This window comes from Tubulanus polymorphus, chromosome 2 (genome assembly GCF_964204645.1).
Source record: "Tubulanus polymorphus chromosome 2, tnTubPoly1.2, whole genome shotgun sequence".
Lineage (NCBI taxonomy): Eukaryota > Metazoa > Nemertea > Palaeonemertea > Tubulaniformes > Tubulanidae > Tubulanus > Tubulanus polymorphus.
Genome location: NC_134026.1, coordinates 30,604,492 through 30,620,403, shown reverse-complemented (window position 1 = coordinate 30,620,403; position 15,912 = coordinate 30,604,492). Strand labels below are relative to the sequence as shown.

The 15,912-nt window shown below is 38.8% G+C and overlaps 2 protein-coding genes and 1 non-coding gene across 3 annotated transcripts; 2 read left to right on the top strand and 1 right to left on the bottom strand.

Moving 5' to 3' along the window:
• Positions 1 to 27: 27 nt before the first annotated feature.
• Positions 28 to 7,539, top strand: LOC141900036 (mesoderm induction early response protein 1-like). The gene is made up of 10 exons (XM_074786738.1): positions 28 to 42; positions 336 to 363; positions 455 to 594; positions 1,128 to 1,368; positions 1,678 to 1,757; positions 2,210 to 2,279; positions 2,367 to 2,423; positions 2,688 to 2,962; positions 3,173 to 3,300; positions 3,685 to 7,539. Exons 1-10 carry the CDS (start codon positions 34 to 36, stop codon positions 4,565 to 4,567), a joined length of 1,911 nt encoding a protein of 636 aa, XP_074642839.1. The 5' UTR covers positions 28 to 33; the 3' UTR covers positions 4,568 to 7,539.
• A 666-nt stretch (positions 7,540 to 8,205) lies between these two features.
• On the bottom strand, positions 8,206 to 11,187 carry LOC141899180 (metalloendopeptidase OMA1, mitochondrial-like). The gene is made up of 8 exons (XM_074785340.1): positions 10,813 to 11,187; positions 10,500 to 10,728; positions 9,938 to 10,117; positions 9,630 to 9,737; positions 9,294 to 9,422; positions 8,903 to 8,977; positions 8,531 to 8,686; positions 8,206 to 8,388 (listed from the first exon to the last, which is right to left on the bottom strand). The coding sequence occupies exons 1-8, from the start codon at positions 11,109 to 11,111 to the stop codon at positions 8,206 to 8,208; spliced, it is 1,359 nt and encodes a 452-aa protein (XP_074641441.1). The 5' UTR covers positions 11,112 to 11,187.
• A 250-nt stretch (positions 11,188 to 11,437) lies between these two features.
• Trnaf-gaa (transfer RNA phenylalanine (anticodon GAA)) lies at positions 11,438 to 11,510 on the top strand. The gene has a single exon. It is a non-coding gene; the product is annotated as a tRNA-Phe (tRNA).
• Positions 11,511 to 15,912: the final 4,402 nt, after the last annotated feature.

Below are 15,912 nucleotides of genomic sequence, written 5' to 3'. Positions count from 1 at the left end.
AGTGACGTCAAATATCCCATAATTATCACCAAAATGGCGGAGGTAAGTTTTGGATTTCAGCTGAAAATAATCACTTTCAAACGGCTGGTGTTGATTATTGATGCGTGTTGGGAGGCCGGGAAAGTATTAAGATCGTTTACTAATATATGTAGGATATTTATGGGTAATTTGAGCCACCTCTGAGTTGGATTCGTCTGGCAATTGGATGAAATGTAAATTTCTGCAGATCTAGTTTTGGGAAACCCCGTTTCCAGCATCTCCAACGCACGTACGCCTTTTGCCTCATAGTGTTTATAGCGCTTGATTTTAATGTATGTTTTATTTTTACCTTTTAGCAAGCTACAAGTGACTGTAGCAGCCCTGGTAAGCTATATTTTTATTTTGGTGAATAGATTTATTGGTTTTCTGGATAAAATATCGTTATTGATGAAATTCTTTCCTCTGTCTAATGTAGCTACTACAGAGTCTGATGATAAGGAATTTGATCCGTCGGCTGAAATGATGGTCAATGATTTTGATGATGAGAGGACGTTAGAAGAGGAAGAAGGTTTAAGTGGAGACAGTTGCTGTAATGAACTCGATGATTTACAGAAGGTAATTTCAAAAATCTAACCATACTTAACTCTAACTCTAGTCAGCATCGGTCAAATGGTCCCAACGCTACCGAGTTCCCAGATTCTCAACTCAGTGAAATATTTACAGCAGTCTCAACGCTACCGAGTTCCCTGATTCTCAACTCGGTGAAATATATACAGCAGTCTCAATACGCTACCGAGTTCCCTGATTCTCAACTCGGTGAAATATATACAGCAGTCCAAACGCTACCGAGTTCCCAGATTCTCAACTCAGTGAAATATTTACAGCAGTCTCAACGCTACCGAGTTCCCTGGTTCTCAACTCGGTGAAATGTTTACAGCAGTCTCAACGCTACCGAGTTCCCTGATTCTCAACTCGGTGAAATGTTTACAGCAGTCTCAACGCTACCGAGTTCCCTGATTCTCAATTCAGTGAAATATTTACAGCAGTCCCAACGCTACCGAGTTCCCTGATTCTCAACTCTGTGAAATATCTACAGCAGTCCTAACAGTGTAAGATTTGAATGATTGTTTTTTTTTTCCTGTTTATAGGAAGGTGATATGCCGTTAGAGGATTTATTAGCGATGTATGGTTACGGAGGCGAGCCGCAGGAAACTCGCTCCAGTAGCGAAGAGGAAATTCTCAGCAATCAGGATTTAACGTTGGATAAAGAGGAAATAGCTCGCGATTTATTAAAACACGACGACACGAATAATGAAACATCGGTAACTGATTTATTAGACAGCGTCGAGGTTCCTTCTGAGAACAGTCAAACTGTTCGTTTACTACGCTGTAAGTACAAATACAAACCACGAACACATCTGAGGAAAATGAAAATTTGAAAATTTTACCTGGATGAGGACCCTCTAAACCATTACTTGTGTACTTTCTCAAAAAAATATCAGAGCACCCTGGAAATAATATCAATTTCATTTTCAATTGAACTGCTATTTACGAGGTCAAATTGTCGTTAAAAAAAGAGACAGCTACAGGCAGTTAGTTCTGTCTCACACTCCCCATCGACAATCGGAATTTTGAGGTTTTGATCCAAGGTAAAGACGAGGAATTCTGAATGACAATTCTTGGATGTTTTTATTGCAGCTCGAAGTCAAGCAGAAAGTTCAGGAGATGAATCGGATGACGAAGATTATGAACCAGAAAAAGAAGATGATTGGAAAAAGGTAATTTATTCAACTTTTGAGTGTGAATGTAATTGATATCTCAGTTACATCCATCAGGTTTACAGATTACAAACTCTCTACCGGCCGCTTCTATCAGGTTTACAGATTACAAACTCTCTACCGGCCGCTTCTATCGGGTTTACAGATTACAAACTCTCTACCGGCCGCTTCTATCAGTTACAGTGTCTGTTATATCTGTATGATTATATCTTATCCATCCTATTATGACACATACAGATAAAGTGAATATAAAAGAATACTGTTGATGTGAATAAAGTCATTTACCTGCACACACCTCGGGGTAAACGATAATTCCAATATATGATAATAAGATGTTTGAATGAATTGATTTACTATGGGCCCTATTTAAGTTTTCTTCAGTCTCGCTAGGTTAAGCCGGTCTGCTACTACTAAGGGCGTTTATTAATGTTGTATTATGATGTATATTTTAGATGATTCAGGTTGGGTCTGATTATCAAGCTGTTGTTCCTATTGGTTTATGCAAGTACGGAGACGCCCCAGGTATAATGATGATTCTTTATATTTCAATTGTTTAATTAATTGTTATTTGGTTCCCTAAAATCTGAGTTGAAATGTTCATATTTTCAGCGTATGAGAATGAAGATCGATTACTGTGGGATCCTAATATACTGATGGATGATAGCGGTAAACATCAATTTCACTCTACTTCAGCGGGGATCAATTTCACTCTATTCCAGAAATCAACTTCACACGATTTCTGGAATTAATTTCACTCTATTTATAAAGTCAACTTCACACGATTTCTGGAATTAATTTCACTCTATTTCTAGGATCAATTTCACTCTACTTCAGCGGGGATCAATTTCACTCTATTTCTAGGATCAATTTGTTACATCTATTTCTAGGAATATTGAATAATATTTGATAGATTAGTCGCATACTTTTCAGTTGAACGTTATTTGGAGAAAGTTCACGCGGATCATTTACAGAACGCGCAGGGAGTGGCAGCTATTCCTACCGGTAATCACGTCAGAGATGATGAACAAGCTCTGTATTTATTACTACAATGTGGTCACAATATCGAGGAAGCTTTACGCCGTCAGAGAATGCAATCAGTCCCACCCACGGATCCAATGAGTTTGTGGTCCGAAGAGGAATGTCGCAATTTCGAAAATGGTTTACGCGTTTATGGAAAAGATTTTCACCTTATTCAGCAGCACAAGGTAAAACTTAATTCAATTACCTGTAACTGATCGTCCACACCTAACATGTGCTCAGAACTTCGACCGAGACATTTCTTATTTAGAAAATGAACTACAGACACCACACATTAGACATTTTATCAGCACACATTGAAAAACTGATCATCCACACTTCACATGTGTTTTCAAAACTTGCTTAAATTTGAAATGAATATGAATATTGTATTTTAGGTTCGCACACGGTCGGTCGGTGAACTAGTTCAGTTTTACTATTTATGGAAGAAGACCGAACGTCACGACGCGTTCGCTAATAAATATAGACTAGAGAAGAAAAAATATATTTTACATCCGGGTATTACGTAAGTAAAACTAGGAGAGGGGTCAGAGTTTATCAGGGTCCCTACTACTCCTTGCTTCCTTGAAAACTCCTAAAAGAAAATGTTTTTAAAGGGTGCTTAGAACTCCTTTGATTTTGAAATAAAATGCCCAAAACTTTCAATTTTGAGAAATCTCTTTTAAAACTCCTTGAAAACTCATAGGCCTAATTCAGGAATGACTGATCTGTAGGAATCCTTGGCCCGGTTCCATAGTTGTGAGTTAGAGTTAACTCTGAGTTAAAGTTAGTTCATTAACAATGAGTTAACTCTGAGTCAAATTTAACTCACAAGTGTGGAACTGGATCCTGATTTATGGTCTCATTTATTAATGAAAATAAAGCACGTTTTCTGTGTGTTGTTTTCTAGTGATTATATGGATCGTTTTGTCGATGAATTGGAGAATCCGTTACCTCCGCAACAACCTCGAGATCGATCATCTAGTCCGAATATACATTCATTGTTGTACGGTGATCACAAACGCCAGCATCACCATGACAACGAAAACAGCGACGACCTCGTCAGACATTCCGACAATAATTGTCGCGTTACGGAATTTAAACCGGTTTCAAAAACCGAATCGACGTCGCGCGAGACTTTATCGCGTTCGAAAACCGACGCGGAGACGAGTTCTACGATTCCGGATAGTACGCAGAGATTACTGCAACCGAAAACTGAATCGGAAAGTCGTTCGAACGGAGCCGAAGTCTCGAGTTCGTCGGGCGAAAATACTCATCATAATTCGATCGATAAAACGTCGTCGTCAACGGCAACAGCGACTTCCGGGAACGAGAATTACGAACCGAATCCTAAACGTATGAGACTGTTAATACCGGACGATACGGAACCTGTTTCCAGTAGTTCCAGTTCCGATCATCAAACCATGAACAATCACGTCGACGAATTAGAGATAAATTCAACGTGTTTACAAACACTAGCAGACGTACGTGGCGTACAGGAACTAGCAGACGTACGTGGCGTACAGGAACTAGCAGACGTACGGGGCGTACATGTACTAGCAGACGTACCGGCCATGCAGGAACTAGCAGAGGTACCAGTCGTGCAGGAATTAGCGGAGGTACCAGCCGTGCAGGAACTGTTTAATAGTAATATCGATAACTCATTAGTTAATGAAGTAGTTTCTACCAGTACGGAATTAGGTACGATATCCAGTACAGCTACGATTACTACAACAGCTTCACCGTGTAAACTATTGCAGCAGACTGTTCCTCCTGAAACTGTAGCTCAGTGAATTCAACATTCATTCCTTATCGCAACCTCATTATTCAGGGGTGGATCTATCAAAGTATTTTCGGGGTCCTTGCCTTCCAATTAGGATTATGAATTTAAAAAGCACGTTATGTAAATAGTATAACTATTACAGAAGTTCCCTTTTCGTTAAAACCTGCAAATTTGAGGCTCCGAAAGTGCATAATTTTGAACAGATTTAATCGAGGCTCTTAAAAAGTGCCTACTTTTCGCAAAATCTTACTATCTAAAAGTGCTTACCTTTGCCTCAGCCTCACTGCTACAAACTCTGTCTTCACACCCGAGAGGGAACTGTACCCTGCTTGTGGCCATAGGCGCGGGATCCTCTTTCTCTTCTGTTGAACTCGAGCCTTCCATATTCCTAGATCCGCCCCTGGTTATTATATCGTCATTTAATGCAGAAAATAATGTATGCACAAATACTGATGATCATTGAAATGATACACATCAAATCAGTGTTAATCCATCCTCCCTCTGCAGGGACTCGAACCTGATGGCATCGCTACACTCAGCCACGGCACGAACCCCTGCATCAGTAGACCGGGTGCGCAGGTACATGCGCAGCTTTCCGAACGAAAACTGGCGGCACCAATCAGATTGCTTGTCGTATAATCGTTGAGGCAAATTTCAAGGAAGAACTATAAATGGGAAAACCCGGGCTAAAATAAAACGGGATTTCTGATTGGCTAAAAATCACATCATCTGAACTGCGCATGTATCTGCGCACACGGTCGATTATGGCAGGGTTTCGTGCCGTGGCAATCTCGATGCCATCAGGTTCGAATCCCTGCCGGGGAGGATGTGTTAATCAGACCTTCGATCAGTTAACGCTCAGTGTAAGACCAGTTGACAACTTCAAATCAGTTCTGTGATGTAAGCAGCTTTCAATTGAACGCTTGAAGGTTAAAGAATATCAATTGCAGATTACAAACTCTCTACCGGCCGCTTCTATCTGGTTTACAGATTATGCTATTCCGGAATAGGTAGATCGCGTTCTGGTCAAAACAAACGCGCCGGAAGATAATTCTGTATTTGGTTGACACCAACCAAAACCTGCCTTAAAACCATTATCGGAATGAAGTCACGACTGTTTTAAGTCAAGGGTCTTTGAGGGATAAAGTTGATAAAAGCAATCGATCAAAAGACTATTTCCACTAGTACCGGGTTACAGGCGTGTGAGTGAATTCATCTGAATAATACAAACATGTGTATCATCCGTCTAGAGAATCTTCCTATTCCTATTAATGAATAGTGTAGATAAAAGTGGCAGCATATTTTTACTACAAAGGGAATGTTCATTTAGATCATATGCGTAAAATGGATCACGTATAAACGATCGTAGCTAGTGTACGCGTAAGGAACTACAGTCAAACCTGGTTAAGTCAGTCACTAATTTTGAGTCCCAATTTCTATTTCCAATTCGATTTACTTAGTGTAAGTGGTTAGTTGGATAAGTCGTCAACATAACAATCGTCCCAGCTATGAGGACTTTAGCAAGTTTCACTGTATTTGGATGTGACCTTCTATGTTACAAACCGGGGTATGCAAATATTATGATTCTCTCATGAAAAACTTAAGAAAAATCGTTTGGCATTCATTACTCAACTCAATACCTGCCTCGATCGATCTACTCACATTTTCATTCAACATCATCATCTACGATAAGTCCGCAATTCATTGAAAAGTATTGAAACATTTGATTATTGCATTTTTGTCTCATAAAAAACACAAATAAAACATGCAATTTGTAAATATATGGTAGTTATGAAATCTGAAAGAGTTGTTTCAAATATCGGGAGACAACTGAATCATCATGCACAGAACTTTAAGGAAAGTTTTTTTTTTTTATATCTGTAAATTCAAGTGGATATAATATGTACAGTCTTAGTATTACTCGAGATGTCTATTTTTTCATTGTGTAAAAATGATGCAAGATGCAAAAAATAACTTGTGTTTAAGTAATTTGTGACATATTCTACAACTGGAATATTTAAAACAGTTTCATCCTGGTTGAATATTAGCGTAGCTATATGAATTATTCGACGTATAAAATGAGATGTAATTTTGTTTTAAATGTGATGATTGATCTCTTGTTAATTTTTAGTATTTCAAGATCTTCACTTACAATAAAATGGTTGGGTTGGATCTGGGGTGCGCCTGCCTTCACATTGGAGCTGCCCTTTTTGTTAAGACAGAGATCAGGAAAAACCTGAAACTCAATTCTCCTAGATATTGCATCTATTCAGATGTATTATACATCTGAATAGATGCAATATCTAGGAGAACTATTTCGTCTCAAGATTCTCTCTGCTATTTGATTGATATTTTTTGTCTAATGGACCCCACCTTCCAATAACCCTAGATCCACCCACCCCTGTATAATGAGACTCCAGGGGCTGGTTTTATAGATCAGTTTTAATTTTATCCTGTATGATTATGCTATCGACTATGAGTTTTCTAAACCCTGGGCCCGGTTTTAATAGCTGGTATTATCTTTAACCCAGGGACTAACTCAATTGGAAATGAATTCAGTTAGCTTCCAGGTCAGATATAATACCAGTCTTTAAAACCTTGGTTTGAGTTACAACCGGTCTATAAAACCAGAACCGGAGATGAATTAGCCTCTTGAGAGGTCAGATCAAATTCAGGGTCATGTGTTTAGTTTAGATCCTCATCTACTTAACTGATATCAGGAAAGTGTTTGTTGGACATCCCTGATGATAAGAAACAATCATGTAATTCCTGAAAACTTTCATTTCGTTTTGAAAGTTTCAAGACTTTCAATAACTGTACATGTTTATAATGTGTAGCGTAGGTTTACCCAGTTGTTCTGTACAGTCTATCGATTGTTGAAAAAAGAAATTGCATTTAATGAAAATTTGTAAAAAGAAAAAATCATTTAAAAGAAAGCCTGTTTGTATATGATTATGTATATGAACCTTGTAAGATATTTATTACCGATTATTATTATTATTATTATTATTATTATTATATTGTAAAAAGCATGAATTGTGGAAACGTGAGCTGCTTGTAGTTACTATAAATATACAATTCAAATCAAAATCAAACCTCATTGTTTCAGCTTTACTTACTGACTGTAGGTGTAATGTAGACAATCACCACTTCATTTGTGAAGTCTGGACTGAGTTTTCATGCAGGACAATGAAATATCTGTCTGTGGGGTCAGATAAAAAGTGTTGTATTTTACTGTCACATAGAATTACCTGAGTTCCAGACAGGACCTGGTGAAGTGTTCATAATCAGTTTGTGTAGTCGCATAAGTGTCATTTTTCTCAGGGTGACATAATGCAGATTGTCCGAGTCAGGGCACTGACTACAGATTGTCCGAGGGATAGCATAGGAAGAGACAGCAGACTTTCCGAGGGGTGCAAGGCACAGACAGCGGATTGACAGGAGCACGAGTCTGGTATTCAAACACTGGTTCAGACGCGAGAGAGAGAACTGGTCATTTTCTCCCTGTGTACAAATCGTTGAAGAGGATGAAATATCGAAAAGAAATACACAGAAATAAAACATCACGGTTAAAATATATTCAATAATATAATCAATAATCGATAATTATACATTATCTATAGAAATAGTTTTACTATAAAACAATTGTCATTTATTTGTTGAGGAATCAATGATTTTAGCTGAAACTACGTTCGGATTCAGAATCACAGTATTTTCAAACATCGGTTTCGTTTTCATCGATTTTAAATAATGTTTTAATTGTTTGATTTCATCTCGTGGATCTTTCCCGGGTAATGAACTGCATTTACACGACTCCCTTAGTTTCAACATCTGAAATAACAGCAAATTCTGCTATATAAAATGCAGGCAAATAGGAATTGAGACACATTCGTAGGGTAGCTCTAACAAACTCTGGAGCAAACGGCCAAGATGTTTATTTCGATCTATTTTATGCTATTTAGACTGAATTTACCTTTGGTATAAATTCGTCTAAAGTTTCTGATCTATTTTCATGTGAAGGATGAGTCGATAGCCATTCGGGAATCTTTACAGGATTCTCTTCATGTAATTCGGTATACAAATCTAACATAGTCCAGAATACGGGAGCTTCGCGTACATCAAAACACGCCTACAAATATAGACACTAATCATCTGGGGCCGGTTCCATAGTCGTGACTTAAGTCCAAAAGTGGTCTTAAATCTTAAGACTGGTCTTAAGCTGTTAGATTAGCTATATAACTAAAAGAGTCTTAGACTGGTCTTAAGTCTAAGTCATGACTATGGAACCGGCCCCAAGAGTTTGGGAAGCGAAAATGATGAAAGTTGTATTTTTGTGATAACTAACCTTGGCCGCCATTTGTAATCCAACTTCATCGGCTTCTACTTCAATAGCTCGACTGTACGGCATTTCTAACGCATACTGAAACACCAAACAAGAGTCAGGCAATCATTGAAGGCTCTTCAGAATAGAGAAGGAAAGTGGAAAACCATAAAAAAACAGACATTCTGAATTGACATCTAATTCCGCCGTTTCTAGAGTTAGAATAAGTTTATAAATTTATCAGACCAGTTCCACAGTTTTTCATTAAACTCTCAACTCAAATGAGTTCGTTTTCATTTAGTTGACCATAGATTCAAACGTGGAACTGGGTCAAATGTTTTAAAATGCTACAGTAAAATTTTAATGGACAATTGTTGAACTGGATCTATCTATGTAAGACCTAAATATAAATTACCTTGACAAGTTTTTGATAAATCCATTGAGCTATGAACGCGATACTGTCACTAGGAATCAGAGCCCAGATAGCTGCCAGAGACACTATCACAAACCAATCTAATAACTGAGCAAAACTAATATGCTCCACCTGAAATACAACAACAAATATATCGTCATCAAGATGACCTAAATGAACTGCATCAATTTACAGAGAACATCTGAAGTTGTCATTACAAGGATCTGGCAATCTGATGATTTACACTTAGTAAATTGGAATTTGTTAATTCAGACTTTTCAGTAACATTGCGACTTATCGGAGTACGAAATGTATTATAATCTGTGTCGGTAAACTTACTCCGTGTGACATGATAGCGTGTGACATCTCATGACCGATAATCATAGCCAGTTGATCGTTGTTTTTTGCGGCTTTTAACAATCCGGTAAATACGAAAATATGTCCCGACTGAAACAAACAAACAAACAGTCAGTCAGGTAAGAGTAAGAGTAAGTTGGTAAAGGTTGAATCCATTCATTTCCGATGTTTTCTATAGGATGATTTTCCCTCTTTTTATTTGATTGATTTCCCACCAGACCCGTCAAGGATGACAAGCACGGACATTTCCAGAGAACTGTAGAACCGGGTTGAATAAAATTGCGACATACCGGTAAAACAAACGCGTTCACATTATCAGGTTCATCTACTACAACAACATGAAATTTGCCGCCGTCTGTGAATTTAATCCAGTCTCGATTTGCCGCATACAAACGCTTACAAATACCGACGACTTTCACCGTATCTGGATGGTTTACCGGTAACATGTGCTCCTTGTGAGTCTCCAAATGCTACAATATAATTAATAGCTCAATTGATACGATTCTAGAGGGAATCTTCTCGCGAACGAAATCCTCCGCCGGGTCAGAATTGGATGATTTTTCACTTTGCTTTTGATTAAAGTTTCTTGTCGAGAAATCACAAGCAGGATTAAATGAAACATCTTCTTATGGTGAAATCAAGCATTTCTTGTATCCTGTCCGGATAGTTTCATTTCAGGTTTTTACAAAAAATCTAGTAACCGCCGGTTACCAGGATACTGCCTGGATATCTGTTTCAAATTGTTGCTCTGACTGGAATTGGAGAGAGCATTTTATCAGTCCTGCAAGATCTAAGGCCCAGAGCTCATTAAATCCAAAAATGCAATGTATGGCAGAAACTGACATAGCTTACATTTTCTAGTTCTAGTTGCACTATTTGTTGATATTGTTGTTTAGTAAAAGCCATGAATCTGCGTCTGCCGGTGATCGGAGCTGTTTCGATGTGAATCCAGTAATTTATACCGAATAAACTGGCGAATACTCCGATCGCGCCCAGTACGTACGGACTCAGTTCTCTTAGGATCTTTTGAAAACGACTCTGTTTATCTTTAGGTAAATCCTGCCACCAACCTCGAGCACCCCTGTAAATTAAAGAAAATTATCAAAATCTTTCAGAAAAAATGCTTTTGGCCTTTGGATTATTGGATTTAATATGGCACGTATACCTTCCGGCTAGAATCGCACTTAATTTTGCAAAGGGTTTCACAAATAGCCATAAAAAAGGAGCAATATTTCGTGTTGAAGTTGTGTGAAATGTTCTATATCCACAGAGAGCCTGCAGTTGCTGCTGTTGAGGAGTAGAATCCCAAATTTTAGTCCGAGTTCCTATTTTCAGCAGTTTTCTGTTATTGATATTGAGAGGAATATGAGCTGCATTATGATTGCTTATCAACTTCTGTAGATGGCTTGTTATAAGAATACGGCTAGCAAAACACAATTTTGCACAGTTAGATTGAAGATACATTCTTTTAATCGAGATCTAGAACAGACAGTGGGTTATCACCATCGGTAAACGATCTTAGGTAGAGACATGGTACAAATAAAAAAATAAGCATTGAATTGAATTTACGCGACCAGAACGTGGCGTCCTCGCACGTGTAATATAGCAACTAATTAATGAAAACTCTTTTTATGTTTACTCGCTCTTCTGACACTCTTTATACATTTTCTGAGCTCTAAATTTGAAAACAGCTGTATAAAACAGTCATCGTAGAAGCATGCCGAGGGCGAAATAAAGTAAGAAGCGATCACAATTTACAAAGATTAGCTGTAAACACGTATCTCTAGCTGGCCGAAATAGCTCAGTTGGGAGAGCGTTAGACTGAAGATCTAAAGGTCCCTGGTTCGATCCCGGGTTTCGGCAGTCATTTTTTCTCTGGCGAGGTTTTCAAGTTTCCTTTTTTCATAGAATTACGATATCGACTCTAATTTTTTTGTTGGATTAATTCTAAGTTCAAATTGATACAGTGGTAACGACCAGACAACAATAGAAGATAGCCGATATTCCAGGAAATATATTGATTGCTACAACGTGTCGCTGTTCTAACGAGTTCAGATAGAACAAAGAGCTTTGTCAGTTGATATGTTAGTTTTGATAATAATTGACGAAATAAAAGCGGGACCCTTTAGCAGAAACGGATTAGTTTAAGAAGACCCAGTATTGATTTTATAAGCACAGTTATTTATAATCATCTGTGTATTATATCTATATTCACAATGGTAATAACTATTTTTAATTTTTCTTACAAAATATCAGCGGTATATTATATTTAGAATGCCGCGTATGTCCGGGGCTGTGTCTACGATAACGACAAATTCCAAGAACATCCACTACAACCGGAGATTATAATTCTCAGTTTGTTACGCTTTTCTCAGATTAATTTGCGTTTCGTTTGGGAGGAAACTTCGAAGGATTTCAGGTGTCTATTTCAAATCAATTTCCGGGTTATAGACGCTTAAGTCAACTAGAGGGCGGGAGTCGGATTCCCTGCGGATCATTTAGATGCGGGGAATGAAATGTAGCGTGTATCGCTGATGATATCTGGAACTGGGTCAAATGTTTTAAAATGCTACAGTAAAATTTTAATGGACAATTGTTGAACTGGATCTATCTATGTAAGACCTAAATATTAATTACCTTGACAAGTTTTTCATAAACTTTATGGATTTTTCATAAATCCATTGAGCTATAAACGCGATACTGTCACTAGGAATCAGAGCCCAGATAGCTGCCAGAGACACTATCACAAACCAATCCAATAACTGAGCAAAACTAATATGCTCCACCTGAAATACAACAACAAATATATGTATATATGATGATATCAGCGATACACTGATATAATGAATTCAGCAATAGGTTCTGTTTAAACAATGTGTCGAACCGTTTGCCGGAAAAGTTTCGTCGCTGCTGACACTTTTCAGATGTTAGTCGTGGTGATTCTGAATACGGAACTATCAGATTAGTGAACTATTTTCTATCTTAACATTGGGATTGACCCTGTTATTTATTTGATTGGTAGATTTCGTTTGATTTTTGATTGAGTGACCCTTACAGACCCACCACACCTGCCGGGAGCGAATCAGGGGGTTTTATTCGAAATCGGAAATCGAAGTACCTGAAGTTAATTGTGGTAACTTATAACCAGCGTTTGTGGGTCGCAGTAACTGTTGACCAGGGACGGCTAAAGGCTGAGACAAGACTGGGAGCCTGAGAGAGTAACAAGTCCGAACACGTTGGTTTCTTGATGCTAACTGATGATATCGATTCTGTACTACACTAAATCAAACTAAAAATAGGTCACAGTCCCTGTTCTTGGCCACCCAGGGGTCAGTTACTATGGCCAGCATCTGGCATGGATTAACTATCTTACATAACGGCCCACCGAAATCAACCTCAGTACCGGTACAGATATAGTTGTGTGATCAGCGGTCGAATTGACAGAATTGTTTGTTAATCGAAGTACATAATTGGGAAATTAATCACAAGGGACCTGTTGCATGATAGTCATGGCTAAGATCTAAGACCAATCAAAACTATTTTAGTACTCTAATCGATTGAGACCAGTCTTAAGATTTAAGATCACTTTTGGACTGTGCAACTTATCAAATGTTTATTTTTAACAATTTTGAGATAAAGTGACAAAGAACGAGCTCGTTCTGACACAGCACCGTCAATGATGACTATGTTATTGCCACTATCTCTGCTAAATTATCCTTTTGACCATATATGGCATTTCTCATAACGATGATGATGATGTCATCGATATACTATCAATCGTAGTGTTTAGTTTTTTGGTGTGCGGCCTCTGTCTTGCCGAAACAGCAGTGACTAATCCGCTTTCTATTTCTCTTACCGGGTTGAATGCGAACATTCAAATATCTAGGAATGCATATTCTACAGTTGGGCGTTACAAAAATGTTAGGAATTAAACTATCTATATATGTTTTACCGGGTGCGCGATTAAAGAAAGTCCTGCTATTTCGACCTGTTGCTTGTTGAGAAGTCTGCGCTCGTACCTGGGCAGAAACGGAGAAAAATATCGGGTCGCTTTGGGGAGGGGTCTCGTACGATCATACGAGGCCTGGTCTTTTCAATAAACGACGCGTGACGTAGGTCTGAATCACAATCCCTCTCACTCCACCCGTCTGTTCCATTGTTTGAGTTGAACCGCGCTACTCATCCGTGTTGAGTCATCAGTAATACACGCCTTGACTCAGTTGCAGCAGCTTCAGACCTGCTACTGCTACCTGTTGCTGTATCACTGCTGGCCATGAATCATCTCGTGGTAAACGCCGGAATCCCAGGTAAACTGCCGTATCTGGACCCGATCGGTTCCGACTCATCGTTTCGCGGGAAACAATCGATGAATAATCGATAGCGATGACGCCTGGATCTCTTCTCGCGGCGACTGTGAAAATCTTATTACGAAAACATCTGGCGATAATCATTACAATCAATTCCTCGAAATTACTAAAATGAACTTAAATTTTAATGGAAAATAATGTTTTGTATTTTCAAATATCTAATCTGTCATCCGTAGTATGGACACAACATATGCGACCTATTGTTTATAACATTTTCACACTTAAAATGTGTTGCTCCTCCGCGTGAACCTGGTGTCAGAGGTGTCGAAACATCTTCCGCGATTTATTCTCTTTCAAATAATGGACACGATTGTTCACCTGAATGATTTACACACATTTAAATAATTGATTCCAAAACTACAAAAAGGCGCCGAAAGTGTTTATACGCTATATTGTCGTTGATACATATAATTATTTAACGAGTGGGCGATGGCGCGCGGGAGGTATTTAGGAATTTCGATCGTCGCACATATTAGGAGTGTATGTCAATATTGCGTGCATTTCATTCTGTTGTTCAGGTTGGGCCGCCTCCTACACTAACGCCTCAACTCGAGCAGTGAGTAGCGGGTCCCGTGTGGTTGGGACACCTCGGCAGCGGTTCGAACCTGATGGCGACTCGGTACCGAAGGTTCAGTTCCCCTCCCCGCCCCCAAATATTTTGGAAAAGTGGCCTTTTTGCAAATATCATCGTTATATGTAACTGCCCCTTTTAGGGATCCCCCAAAAAAGAAATTCAAATACTAGAAGGTCCTGCGTAACCGTTCATTGCAATCGAGTCGTTGAGGTAACTTTTCGTGCTTATGTATGAAACACGTCTTGTTTGCGCGCCGTAGCATAAACTGGGTCCAGCGCGTTGGATGTCTTTTTCTTTGGTCACCAGAAATAGATACTCGTTATGATATGTTTACGGTAGATCCACAATAAACTTGTCACCTCGGCCGTGTAAAGTCGGTTCTAGCCGATCCAATGCAGCAGCACTGACGGAGGCCACGAGCCAAGTTCTGAAGTTCAATGTGCCTGGAATTACTACTAAAAGTACCGTCGTAATTCCGAGGTTACACTAAAAGTCCAAAGTGCAAATTTTACCCGACCTTCGAGGTTGTACCTGTCAGTGCAGCGCTCAAAGAGTACGGTACAACAATATATAGACCCCTGGTAAAAATAATGCGGACTTTTACTCAATGACGTTTGGATACAATATATCGCTATAGTCATGAGTTTGCAGGCAGCTTAATCCAGGCAATTCACCGCGCAGACCCTTGATGTACAATAGATTTATTAATGCGCATTAAATGCATCTTCATATAATCAAAAAAAAAATGTATAAAAAAAATCCAGCAGTTGATTTTAACCGGAGTCATTATCTCGAGATGATTGCTGGAGACACGTGTGAATGTTTACATCTATATATTTCTAGTGAACAGGATGAGTTTCACCGGATTCTGCGTTATCTGGCACAAGCCGCTGGGACCCATCTCCGACCCTGATTATTGTAAAGCAGAGAGCATCGCACCAGGGCACGATGGGACAAGTTTCACAGTCACGGTTCAGAGATTCAAGACCATCTGTAGTTGAATAGCCCATTAAGCAAAAGACTCAAGTTATGCAACTCTTGGAATTCGTCACCACTATTTCGAATTGGGCCTTCAATCAAGTGGGTGGTGATCAAAATCATAAAAGTACCTCGATTTCAGATGCTCCAATGTTGAAAAAAAAATTATGATTATTTCATATTATTTGCAATGACCCTGTTATTTATTTGATTGGTTGATCTGTTCTGATCTATTCTGATTTGTTTTGATGATTTGGTGTCCCTTAATTAACAAACCCATCACACATGTGCGCAGGAGCGAAACTGGGGGTTTGATTTTTAAATATCGGTAATCCAAATACACTAG